This window comes from Neodiprion virginianus, chromosome 2 (genome assembly GCF_021901495.1).
Source record: "Neodiprion virginianus isolate iyNeoVirg1 chromosome 2, iyNeoVirg1.1, whole genome shotgun sequence".
Taxonomy (NCBI): Eukaryota; Metazoa; Arthropoda; class Insecta; order Hymenoptera; family Diprionidae; genus Neodiprion; species Neodiprion virginianus.
This window is the reverse complement of record NC_060878.1, coordinates 41,808,615-41,822,109: the sequence shown is the minus strand read 5'-3', so window position 1 is coordinate 41,822,109 and position 13,495 is coordinate 41,808,615. Positions and strand designations below refer to the sequence as shown.

The following is a 13,495-nucleotide window of genomic DNA, read 5'->3' as shown; positions in this document are numbered from 1 at the left end:
GAGGTTGCGTTTGGAAAAACTGTTCAACCGTCGACCGATCTACGATTAAGACAGAAATTTGACGGTAAAAATCTGTCGCTATTGCAGACGCAGGTTGTCTTCGCTCCGTGTACCGACTATCTTTTTACTTAGTTTCGCCTTTTCCTCCTTTTGTTTCCCCTTTGTCGTTGCCTCGGCACTCCGACTCGGAGACGATAAAAGGCTTTCCTATTATTCGGAGCAGTAAAGTCTGCGGAGAATAAAGGGAGTGGCGTTAACAGGTTTTCAACGGTGAGGGTAAGGAGGATTCCGGACCGCGGAGGTTCGGGTAACCAAGTTACTCGTTACCTCGGAATAGACCGAATTGAGTTACTAGTGGGCAGATTGCTTCGTAATTGTAACACATCTCGCTATCGGGCAACATATCGGCCCCCTTTGTCTATCGGCTGGGCGTGTGGCTTTAATCGATGCAGCGGAATCTCTCGGACACGCCGTGATGCTCGCTCTACAAATACCACGCTCACCGGACAGTTCCAATTTACCCGAGTAGAGAATTCGTACGAGAAAGAATTCCGATTCAACGTGACATCGAAGCAAGACGTCTCACTCCGTATATCCGAGTATCCAGAGATTTTTGTTGCGAAAAATTGAATCACGCGCGGCGGGAAAGACGGGCCGTAAAATTCTTCGGGACATCTCGGATCTTCCATCGCTGAAATTATGTCCAACTTATCACGTTCTCGCGTTTTGTGTTTCAGGTGTCGTTCTTCTCCACCAGTCCGGAGCTATCGAATAAGCAGAGATTCGAGTATTTCTCGCGCACCATTCCCAGCGATCACTATCAGGTCAAAGCCATGGTCGACATCGTGCGGAAAATGAACTGGAGCTACGTGTCCATAATTTATGAGGAGAGCAACTACGGCATCAAGGTAAGCGTGACGTCATCCTTAAACGTTACTTTACGGTCGGATGATCGTAAGAAAATTATTTATCAAAATCGGATAATAGCCAAGTGTGCGACGAACGGCTCGTTACTTCGAGAGCTCGATTTCGAGTGCGGTAAATCTGCTGCTTTGGAGATTAACGGTGATCGGGGTAAAATTCTTGGCGAAACTTTAACCAATTAGGGATGAGCCATGCGTAACGATATAAAAAGTTCGAGGGTTGAGGGTGTTTTCAGATAAATACAAGAATAAAGAAGACAGCGGAGGATAAACGAGCCTAGGTTGAAGGTGGTACCTATTCGGTGTGTGTTTGATTAAAAATTCACAAACTGATGGATGGAAATGCCCTCAGTTTTAGAGAAGGAAAACTCAGGGGAACGGAGAAAGAAATTACCCTTTTTCTAACCCCACTCGATCCCGTTACAAGTGTCGCCCTTCCTTTTACGATTACTTGTTTTTCATTTTCCGCCCGAAACGTTCATCCATTGAACGAGATGACTCTCGTGTCAGTTTAAAGACAGCCTACGCTTCAACTGGGAAAACTTTGTTACTCTCAGGATGTAAGTTCGCCAAATATTCGCGCCGATCGGATAACGCGACAGGGCATTTTGGCATAAAAACGCAGGGCTTATGTTTCAACAGCTTTCACGACTACCAACCGCAGATTCGGTATCCAACTTTTTCGCGTAATTTGTACGTACATTCAAGGCTCGATAATTCGGAATAGAACCGAGCTACAACGTCCGTCGTCAACAGGCGGGAAATATCCGTGGCGCCCTTATTTTTAAACGGCGGTCCAACACCCCGTGCCGGAAATGATTTATCACCCGGATTTCGGGCGAGAAGTGATAACCGCAAGCAGGTCCGCCGGAGATAGGGGCCGGTGGCCCGGAATCACGGGGATCCCAGGGGAGCCGGCGTAGAATCATAAAACCGGATTAGTCGTATTCGCATTTTCCAATCACCGTTTTTTTTACGCCCTCCGAAAGGGGCGTCGAAGCATATGCCGCGACAGATCATTTCCCCCCTTATACGGGGGTTCATTATTAGTCGCTGACACTCGCCGCTGCGATGAACTCGGGCGACTTTATTTCCGGCTAATCCTCCGCTGACACGCCGATAAACCTTTTTACTCCTCCAGTGCGGGTTTAATCGCGAACCAGTTGCCGTAGGCCTCGTGACCAGGGTAAAATCTTATCCGACCAGCCGAACATCGCGTGATAAATTGAGGTACCTTCTCTCTCTCTCTCTCTCTCTCTCTCTCTCTCTCTCTCTCTCTCTCTCTCGCTTGTCATGACCTTGCGTAGGGCAGATCAACGCTACGGATTTTAGCTATTCATCAGGCTCGGGGCCTCGACGTTCGTCGCGTTGATCATCCCCCAGAACAGCAGGCATCCCGCAGGTGCTTCTGCGATGATGCTCCCATACCTCGACTGGTTCTTAATTAACACCGTGTAATGGATCCTCAAACATCCTCCCCCTCTGACTGCGCTCGCGTCAAGAATAGGAGGAGCAGTTTCCCCACAGCAGACTTTGAAATTGAAAAATAGACACAGTAGCGGAATGCTGCATGGGAAGAAGAAGAATGACGTGAAAACTCATTGTCGGTTTAAAGTTTCGATTTTAGTTGAGGTCACGACTGTGCGGCACGAGCAGAATCCAGAGTAGAATTTCGCGCACCGTCGGTGGTCCCGAATTCGAATTATCCGTTGCTGGGGAAATTCTTTTGGCATATTGAAAAGAGACGGTCACGACGATGAAGTGAAACTGTCGATCATTTCCGCTCATGGTCAATAGAGTGAACTTTCTTGTTTTTGTCAAATTCACGATCATCTCTAGACAAGGACGCTTGACATTCCCGTGAATTAGTTCTCGTTCTATAACGATCGCTGATAGAATTCTGCGGCTGGTATCGAGCAAGAAGAACCGGTACACCTGAGACTACATAGGGGTCCCTTTTTGTTGCAGGCCTTTGAGGAGCTCGAGGACCTGCTCTCCAAATACGATATCTGTATCGCGATCAAAGAGAAGCTCGTGAAAGACTCGGGAGTTGCCGAGGAAACGGCTTACGACAACATCGTACAAAAGCTCCTGACCAAGCCGAGAGCACGAGGTAGGTCAAAGTTTCCGATGGAACGACTTTCAACGTGGGTGTCTGTGTTACCAAGTGCACCAAGAATTGGGAAAAACTCGGTGTGATAATCAGCTAGAGAAATACGAACTGTTCTTTGCGGAAAAGAGCATCTCAAGCAAGTATCACGTACTTACGAAAACTTGCTTATTCGTCATAATACTTGAGATATTTTTTACAAACTTCGTCTTTCCGGAATTGAGTGCGCGCGGAACGGCTAGAGGCAGCTTTTCAAATTTGATCCGTACGAGATACAAGAGACAATTTTTAGGCCTGGGGGGCGGTTAGAAATTTTTTCACGATCCTGCGGTCGCCGCGACAAGCACGTGACTGGAATCCTTCTGGGACAAAAACTATCGCGTCCTGCTGCGCCTTCCTGCGGACATTTTAACCCCGGCGAGAAGAATCGTAGAGCGTCGCTGTTCGTAGACTTTGAACGTTATTTTTGTTGGGTTTATATGTTTTGATGGGGAGTTTTTTTTTTTTTTTTTTTTTTTTTTTGTACGGCTCACCCCGTGCACAACATCGGAAAACTGCGGCAGCTGAATTATACGCGATGTCGTAAAATACGTTTCTCGTGTGCAGAAGGGTGGAAAAATAGAGGAATAAAAAAATATAGTTTTTCCACTGGTACAGGAAGTCGAACGGTGAATTATTCCGAGCAATAAACGACGAGTCGTGCGTGGTAATTAATTGACTTGGAAAAATTCGCCTACCTGTTTTATGTTGCATATGCGGAAAACCGATCGAATTGAATGGTAGATTTTTCGGTAAATAAAACGGAATTGAATAAATTGTGAAATTAATTTCTCTTCTCAACATCCCGCTGTTTCGTTCAATTCAAATGATGCGTCATCACTTTTTTTCGATGGATGGAACAAAACTGCAAAATTTGAGGTAGAGGTGTACAAAGAATTACAATTTCGGAATTGACGAAAGATTAGAAAAAATATAATATCTGTTAACGAATAACCCTAATTTCATATCTCCAAAGAGTAAATACTCTTCCATTTCAACACAAAGTAATAAAATACACATACATTTCTTTGGAGACGACAAACCAGCCGCTGGGTATGAAAGGCGGAAATTTTCAGAAAACTTGTTTAAAAGTTTGGGGATCCGGGATAAGTAGATGCGGATCAGTGAAGAAAAAGTTAGTGCCCAAATCTCAGCCGGTGAAAAGCCCGGATGGCTTTTAACGGTGTGAAAACTGATCGTGCGGTCACGATTTTCCAACAAATAATATCAGGCGGTGACCATTTTTCTTCCTCCGCATTTGACAAGCCATTCGCGTCTGCTCGGATCATACGTGGTGCTTTTTAGATTCCACGGATTCAAGGGCGCAAAATATGGGGTAGGGGGTGAAGGACGGAGAATACAGGGATTGAGAATACAAAGCCCGTAACAGCCGTGCCACTTGCTTATTCGATTCGATCCTGCGACCGAGATCGGAATCTCCTCTTTATTTTCATTTTCATTTCGCGGTTGGATGCTCGCCGGCCACAATGCAGCTGGTCAGCCTTATCCTTGGCTAAATCGATGCCGAAACTGGGCAATCTCGATCTCGATCTCAGACCGCTTCGAATCCAAGAGGTCGGAGTCCAGGGTACTCGAATCGACGCGACGCACTTCACCAAAACGGGTCGATGGCTCCTCGTCCATTATTAGGAAAAACTGTGGAACGGTGAAACGGAAAGTGAAACTCCGCGTCCAGCTGCACCCATCGAGCTCGTTTCAATCCACTTTAACCTTTTTTGTCCCACACACATTACGTACACCCTACTCTCATCTGAAATTCTATTCCATTAGCCATCGACGCGACGCCCCATGGCTCTATCCGAATGGCTATGTTGATCGGAACAAAAGTATGAGATGGCGGAAACTTGATCGGCAATACGTATATCACAACTCTTCGCGATCAGCGGTATGAAAGGTCTTTTTAAACGGAAGCTCATGTATTGAACTTCCGAATGCATTAGACAGAAATAAGCTGCTCGCACAATGTCCCCGAACACCATACCGGTTCGGATAATATGATATTTATAACCCACCGAAGACGTTTCAGAGATATGTCGTAACTCTCGACGAACCTAATTCAGCCACCCTCTGGTTTATGCGGTCGAATTATCCAGATATCCGTAATGTCCTGAGCTTAAGTTTGCGGCTTGTAAACAAGGATAGATTCTAATCGGTTACTCGGTGATTAGAGATTCCATGATTCCCGGAATGCGTCCTCGTAACCGTTCGGGGATGGATTAAGTTTGCTTCGCTAATCTGAGCTCTGTGCCCACGACCATTCCGATCCACCCCAAACTTCGGGGTGCAGAAGGTGGTTAGTGTTCCGGTACGCACGATTGGATTCGCAGATGTACCGCGTGCAGTCGTCCTAACCAAAAGATCCGAGTTTCTCTCGGACAAGTTACGCCGGCGTAGCTTCGAGTCAACTGCCGGTCAATGTTGAAATTTCTCAAATTATTTACCGGTCCACGTCTGTATCCATGAAATGTGCTTCACGGGGTGGGAGATCGAATGGTTCCTGTCGGAACAACCATGCACCAGTTCCATTAGTGATCATTGTCAGCTTCTGTTTCTTAGAAGCTACAAGTTCCAAGGAACGGAAGAGATCGCTATACCCTGCCTTTGAGAGTTGCAAACGGATGCTTGACAGCTCTGTACCGCAAAACGCAGAATCGTGCAATCGTGCAATCCTGGCGCGATGATGGCTCCAACCGAAGACGATGTTGCAAAGGTCGGTCCGAGGAGAGTGGTTCTCGGGTTAGGTACATTACATCCACGTCCCTCGGCTCTCAGGCAGCCAAGACGTAAATGGCCTTGGAAGGTAGACCTGTATGGAGTGAAAACTGAAAACTGAAAAAGTTAGATCCAGCCCGCATTATGTATACGTGGGCACGTACCATCCTCGGCCCCTGAGCTGCGGTTCATGCATATCAAGTCGACGGTGGAAGAGGAACGCGGCAGCTTCGGGTACAGCGAGGGCCTTGCAACCATAAGATGAAAACTTTTCGTCTCTTCTTCTTTTTATTCTTCTTCTTCTGTGATGCGAATCGACGGAGCATTGCCCACGATATCCCGGGGGTGAAATGAAGACAGGATTTTCATTCCGATCGGTATCCTTTTTTCATTTTTCCCCCGGTTTCTTCTTTTCCTTTAACTTCTTTCATTTACTTTTTACTCATATCATTCCCTTGGACCTGGACATCCTTGGAATATCAAATCGACGATGAATTCTTATCCGAGTAATCCTCGTCTACAGATTACAGTTATCAATCATTCATGGAGTGTAAGGGGTGTACAATACTTCGTCTGGTATACCCTTTGCGTATATTGCATTTTTTACGCAGGGTACAAGATCGATGCTCCGAAGCTCGAAGATTTATTACGCGTATCGACGTCCTTCTTTAATTTTTGCGCTTTCGTTATTCGTAACGGATCCTCCTACATGTATTTAGTTTTGCTCCATTCCTTAGAAAAAATCGTTTAATCGCAGGTGTCGACCGTTCGAACTTGCGAACTGCGTCCGGAGCTGTGAAAGCGTTGATGTAAGAAAATTTATAGGGTCACACAGCGATATGAGGAACAGAAGCGCTGACGTTAGACTGCGGTTCATATACCTACGTGTACGTGGGTATGATACTCCAGGTGCACGGATCGTAATTTTCTCTCGTATACGAACTGCAGCTCCCTCCTAGCCACGTGTATGCATTTCGCTCTCGCATCCATGTACACACCTACGTCTGTAACAGCCGCCGAGTATTATTTCACGTGGAAAAGCAATTTAAAATTTCTTCACAGTGAATTTTCCCGCATCCTCGCAATGATATTCTTTTTTTTTTACACACCTACACACAACCGACGCGTCTTCGTTTTATTCGCGAAGACACAATATCGAACTGCCGGAAGAAAGCTTGAAATTAATTGAATTTGCGAGAAAAGGATAAGAAATTGATGAAGCAATTTACAGATATGCAAATATAAAAAGAACGCAGAGTTTTTACGTACATCCGGCGAGGTTCGTTAAATTGGTTCCAAAACCACGACGACGCCAGTTTCACGTTATTAATTAAACCAAAAAGTGGTGGATTTACGCTGTCGACGTATTGATATGGCACATTTTTCAATTTCAGAAAAAAATTCAGCAACATCAAACACGATCGGGCTTCCGGCCGTCGCGGGAAATTTCATCAGCGTAAAATTAATCGCACTGATCGAGTCGCGAGGCGTATTCCAAATGACTATAGAGCGGGAAAACCAAATATTTGAATTTGAATTAACGGACGAGGTTCCATTTTTTAATCTTAACGAGATTCGTGCAAACTGAACGTGTTCTAGCAATTTCCTTTCGAAATATAGGCGAAACGACGGCATCCGGGTGACAGGGGAGGAGGATTAACTTGTTGCGCGTTTCAGGGTGCATCATTTTCGGCTCCGATCAAGAAGTGGCTGGAGTAATGCGGGCTGTGAGGCGATGCAACGCGACAGGCGCTTTCTCCTGGATCGGAAGCGACGGATGGAGCGCCCGCGACCTCGTCAGCAACGGAAACGAGGCGGAAGTCGAGGGCACACTTTCCGTCCAGCCACAGGCGAACCCGGTCAAGGGGTTCGAGGAATACTTCCTCAATCTGACGGTGGAGAATAACCGGAGAAATCCGTGGTTCGTCGGTGAGTTCGTCGATCCTGGCCATTTTTCTATCTTCGGTACTGTCATCGGCCGCCAGTCGACTCGATTGCGATTGGAAAAACGCTTTCCATTCTTTTCGCACCTTGACGGTGGTAGCGACGTAACGAAGGTTAATTTTTCAAGTATTCGAGAATGAGAATATAAATTTTTAAATCTAGCGCCATTTCTCTGTGGCTAAAAGTTGACAATTGATTGACTGACAGGTGTGCACACCGTGCGAGTCGCACCGACGCATTAGCGTCGTTTGCATTTTATTCCGGAATGACGACAAATTGATTACGGAAACAAATTAGCCTTGAGGCTAGATCGCGATTCAAACGTGAAGACAAACTTTTATAAAGACTAATGTTTTTGTTTTATGTGATATCGCGATTTCACAATTTTCATAAGGAAAATATGAAGTATTTGCGACAGTAACATTCGGAATGACGAGAAGTTTGCCAATATTCGTTACATCACCGGTAGATGGGTACCTACACGAAGAAATGATCTCGGAATTTTTGATTTTCGGGGCAGCAAAGCTACACGGTCGACGCGATACGTAAGCTTACCGAGTCCCTAGGGTGTTATCGATTCCGGGTTCTGTTTCTCTTTGATTGGTGAGGCGTGATAGCGGGCATTGAGTGCGGATATTAAATACTCGGCATAGGTGTAACGCACAGACACACCCGCACACCCATGCCCGGATGCCTATCCCTACCAGATTCGGATTCGAAGCACCTCGTCGAAGGAGGGTTATAAATAAAAAATCGTACACATGGGGGTGATAATGTGACTTTGCTTTGAAATTAGCGGTGTATCCCGCACAAAGGAAAAATTGAGCAAACAATGGATGTAAAAAAGGACAGGAAACTACATGGACGAATGCAAAGAGAGAAGAAAAAATTTATGAATTATTAATCAATAGAATGAGGCTACCTACAGGTATACACCTTGTTTATGCGAAAGCTGTGTATCGGTTTAGTTATTACTTGCGGAATACAAAACATGTATCACCGTACGTACAAGTGCGTATCCCGTAAATTTTTAAGCCGCTTTATAATTCGCGTGCCATTGTGCGGAGATTTTTCATTGAAAAAGTTAGAAGGGTTTAATTATTCCCTTTTTTCCCCCTATTATTGCTTTATTCATGATATATACGCGAGGTGTACGAACCGAGAAACATTTTTTAACCAGCCCTGTTTTATGTTAATAAAAAATGAGTATCCGTGTTCGTATTTTTAATTCGCATTTTGTTTCACAATCAGTTCTGACGTATAATTAACGAAGTAACGCGTTTCCATCTCGGCGTATCCAAGCATGAATCTTCGCTCCGACACAGCATACAGGGTTTTGAATTATATCTGACAAAAATTCGGCAAAACAGTAGTTACGCAATACACAATTACACGGATGAGTGTGCAGGGTGGCGGGAGGATGATAAGAACGAGGCAAAAAGATCACGCCGTGCGGATTTATCCGCCTTTCGTGAGCTCTGCTCATTTCGATACAGGGTATACGTGTGTGTACACCCAGGGGATGAAGCGATCGTTTTACAACGGCGAGAACTGATCCGACGCGATAAAAACGAATCGTTACGAGTAAGGGGTTGAAATATATTTGAGAATCATCCGACATTAGTCAATTCCTCCGTCAAGCCGTGAATTCTACCTTTTATTTAGCCGAGTGAACGGATGCCACTTTCCTCCGCGAATTGGTTGCAAACTGGGGTAGTTTGGGGGGCGAAAGCACGATTCGCGGTGGTAATTTACATCGGCGAATTTAGCGGAGGATCCGAGGGAAGAAGACGAAGCCCGCAAAGATTTGGAACCGCCGCGATATCGCCCGAATTCGAAGTTGGAGGGAATTAAACGGTCCATTTCGGGGAGAATTCATTGCCCAATTCGATTCGATTCGATCCGATCCGAACTTTCAATCTGCCCGCAGAATTCTGGGAGGATCACTTCAAGTGCCGGTATCCAAACGCCTCGTGGACGCCCCACAACGTGAAATACACAAACGCCTGTACCACCGAGGAACGTCTCACGAAGCAGAACACAGCCTTCGAGGATCAATTGCAGTTCGTTTCCGACGCGGTGATGGCCTTTGCCTGGGCCTTCCGGTGAGCCTGTAAACAACCTGTGCATCCCGGAAGTAGAGATCATTGCATACAGTTGGTGCAAGCTTGATCGAGCCGACAAGTGCGAGGAATTGTTTTTCCTCCGCGCAATTAGGGCCATGTGGTAATCCTACCCTTACCGACCGAGCAAACTCACCCTCTTTCTTCGTACGTTAAATATACAAACGAACGGAAAGGCTTCAAATTTCGGAGATGCCGAAAATTAACCGTTAAGGAAACATAAGTGGTTTTTTGACACGTTTTACCATTACCACATTTACCACATTTCAGGGGCCTAAAGTGGCCAGCTGACCGTGAGTGCATATTTTGTTAATGAAATTATTGTGATTCTTAGTTCTCGTCTGGCGACTACAGTGTTGCATGGAAACAATGTTTTGAAGCCTTTCCGTTAGTGTGTTTCTTTAATGTGGGAAGAGAAAGGGTGAGTTTGCTCGGTCGGTAAGGGTAGGAGTACCAAATGACGTTATTGACCCGAAATGCACGGCGTATTCGTGCAACGAGTCCGATTCAAAGTTTGACAATCGGTTTCACAGGGAGAACTTCGCTTGTCTGACATTTTATCCCCTTTGCAGCGACATGCACGAGGATCTCTGCCAAGGGAAGTTTGGACTGTGCGACGCGATGAAACCCACCAAAGGAACGGAGCTGCTCAGATACTTGAGGAAAGTTAACTTCACAGGTGAGTTACGCGACGATTCGATATCCGCAGCTTCTTCCGGACTTTGAATTTTCGTTACGCCGTCGAGTTCGTGATCGCGGCTGCAGTTGAATTGCGATAACTCGGTTGCGGAAAGGATGCGAATCCGAGTGTGGAGCAGAGCGCAATTTGCATTACTTCATTTCACGAGCATGGGCGTCCGTGTTTCACGCTCTTTGCGCCAGAATGAACACTGTTCAAATTCAACTCCGGCTCGTGACGCGTTACCGCGGCGTAATTATAACCTCCGACGTTTTAATACCGATTTAATTGCCGGTCGAGTGCAGCTGCACCCGTTTACCACATACGGACAGTGATGTTTAACACATATCTATTAACGCTGCCAATGATTTCACTCACAGTCAGCTATGCAATGGTCTGCAACGATTCATCTCGATCCATTCAGCTGGAACATTGTTAGATCTCTGTATGAACCTGAGCGACGTCTCAATCAGTCGTCGATTATCGCAAGTTCGGGCCTGATCATTGCAGTGGGAATTGAAGGCGGTTTCATTCATTTATTTTTTACGACCTACTGCTCTGTGTTAGAAAGTCGACAACTTCGGATGGACGTTTAAACCGGTGATCAATTTTTGGATCGATAATATTTTGCGAATTAATCAACGGATTTTATGCAAATTTGGTCTGATTCGATGCGGCCCACTTTGACTACGATTAAATTTCGAGCGATATGGACGGAGCTATTCCTAAATCGATACAAAGAATGTACAATTCCTTGTCCGACAACAAGTCAAAAAACGGTTTAACTGAATTAAATGAAACCTGGTTCCTTAGTTTTGTGTCACTTAATGCAGACCCTGTGCGGTCAGATTTTGAGTATAAAATAATTGGGAAATCTATCTTCGAGTTTTTTTGTGACAATAAAACTTTCTCCGACCAAAACTCTCGAGTATTTCTATTTCTAGAACTCGTTCGTTCGGAATATTCAATTTTCCCAGTTTGTTTTTCATAACATAAATCAAAGGAACCTTCCGAAAATTCTTACCGACTAACCTGACCGCAGGTTTAAGCGGGGATGAATTCCGGTTCGACAAAAATGGGGACGGACCGGCCAGATACAACATAATTCACTTCAAACAAGCCTCCCCGGGAAAATACAAGTGGGTCAGAGTCGGCGAATACATGGAGGGCGAACTCCGCCTGAATATGTCCGGTAAGCTTGGTGGAAAAAAGTTGTAGCAAAAAAAAAAAATAAATAAATAAATTTAAACAAAAAAAAAAAAAAAAAAAAAACGCCAGAGCGAAATACACGAGCTCGCTAATTAACACCGCCTGCATTTACGTGTTTAATCGATGTGCACCCAGAAATACAATTTCGACTGGGTCATCCCCTGCCACCCGAAAGCGTCTGCTCTCTGCCATGCGAGGACGGTCAGGCCAAGAAATACGTCGAGGGTGAAAGCTGCTGCTGGCATTGCTTCAACTGCACGCAATACCAGGTTAGTCGCTCTCTCCTTCCTTCCTTCCGAGTTTAACGAGTTTTCCTAGCTTTTTTTGCGTATCCGTGCATAATGAGAGGGTAAATTACCTCTAAACAGATCAGACATCCCCTCGACGAAACCCAGTGCATACCCTGCCGGAAGGGAACCGTCCCGGACGAAACGCACTCGACCTGTCGCGACATCCCCGAGGAATTCTTACGCCCTGAAAGCGGATGGGCAATCGGTGCCATGTCCTTCTCGGCTACTGGTATTTTGGTGAGTGCCGGCGATGAATTCGATCCAGATTAATAAGGGGTTGTAAGGGTCGTGGTTTAGAGGTCGAAAGAAAGAGATTTTTCAAGGATTTTTCGTGGAGAGGCATTTCTATTTATTGGTATCAAAATTTATATACATGTTGGGGTAGCGTTGAACTTCGTTCTGATATTTTTTGTTTGTAAAACTAATGATTTTTAAAACTGCTGTAGCCGGTGGGCATGATATCTCTGGGCTGGATCATCCGAAATGAAAAAACATAAAAGATTTAGTTAATGTTATCTGGTCTTTAATCGAAGGAATAAGCAGAATATTATTTTTCATCAAAACGACGGTGTCTCGAAAAAAAAATTTTGTTTTTCCATAAAGATTTTCGCCGCAATTTGTTTGTAAGGTGGAAAATATTTATCAGCGAGAAAAAACCTTCGAGCGAGGAATGAAAAATATATTCGTAAGGCTTGTGTAAAAATTTGAGACTGATTGGTTCAACCGTTTCCGAGAAATCTTGCTTAACGACATTGAAAACACAGTTTTGAAAAAAACGCGTTCAAAGTTTCTAACAATAAGTTACTTTACACATAGTTCTGGTTCGTAACTTCGAGAATATTTGTCAGATCGACGTGAAATTTTCTGTGCATATACTCGAATGTGTGTATATTCCGAAAATGAAATTAGAACGAAATCGATCTACGAAAAATCCTGACCAAGTGTACAACCCCTTGAAGGGTAAGAGTACGACTCGTAGGAGGGAAAAAAGCTCGCCTTTAAGTCTCTCTGTTTTTCAGGTGACCCTGTTCGTCGGCGGTGTGTTTCTCAGGCACAACGACACCCCCGTCGTCAAGGCGTCGGGGCGAGAGCTGTCCTACGTGTTGCTGACGGGAATCCTGCTCTGCTACCTGGTGACCTTCGCCCTCGTTTTGAGGCCGAACGACATCGTTTGCGGGATCCAGAGGTATTTTTCCGAATTACCAGGTTTATCGTCATTGAGCTCGGTGGGAAAATGAAAACCGGAATGAAACGGGCGGGACATCGAAAAGGGCAAAGGGGGGAGAAAACGTATCCACGCGGTTCGATCGGCGTCTGGAAACGGCGGGTGTGTATGAGAGCTGTAATAACGGGGTGCGGGAAGGCTGTAGGTGATTGTCAGCAATAAAGGGCGATAAATACGGAGTCGAACGGCAACGGGAGGGCGAAACTATAGGCATAAATGC

At 45.3% G+C, this 13,495-nt stretch overlaps 1 protein-coding gene across 1 annotated transcript in view; it reads left to right on the top strand.

Moving 5' to 3' along the window:
• The window catches only part of LOC124297571 (metabotropic glutamate receptor 2-like), an 81,536-nt gene that overhangs the window by 63,621 nt on the left and 4,420 nt on the right, over positions 1-13,495 (top strand). The window contains exons 4-12 of the mRNA XM_046748739.1: positions 738-908; positions 2,892-3,036; positions 7,483-7,734; positions 9,680-9,854; positions 10,445-10,551; positions 11,594-11,743; positions 11,896-12,029; positions 12,129-12,287; positions 13,070-13,236. Coding sequence (XP_046604695.1) covers positions 738-908; positions 2,892-3,036; positions 7,483-7,734; positions 9,680-9,854; positions 10,445-10,551; positions 11,594-11,743; positions 11,896-12,029; positions 12,129-12,287; positions 13,070-13,236 — 1,460 coding nt within the window. The remainder of the gene's footprint in view (positions 1-737; positions 909-2,891; positions 3,037-7,482; positions 7,735-9,679; positions 9,855-10,444; positions 10,552-11,593; positions 11,744-11,895; positions 12,030-12,128; positions 12,288-13,069; positions 13,237-13,495) is intronic.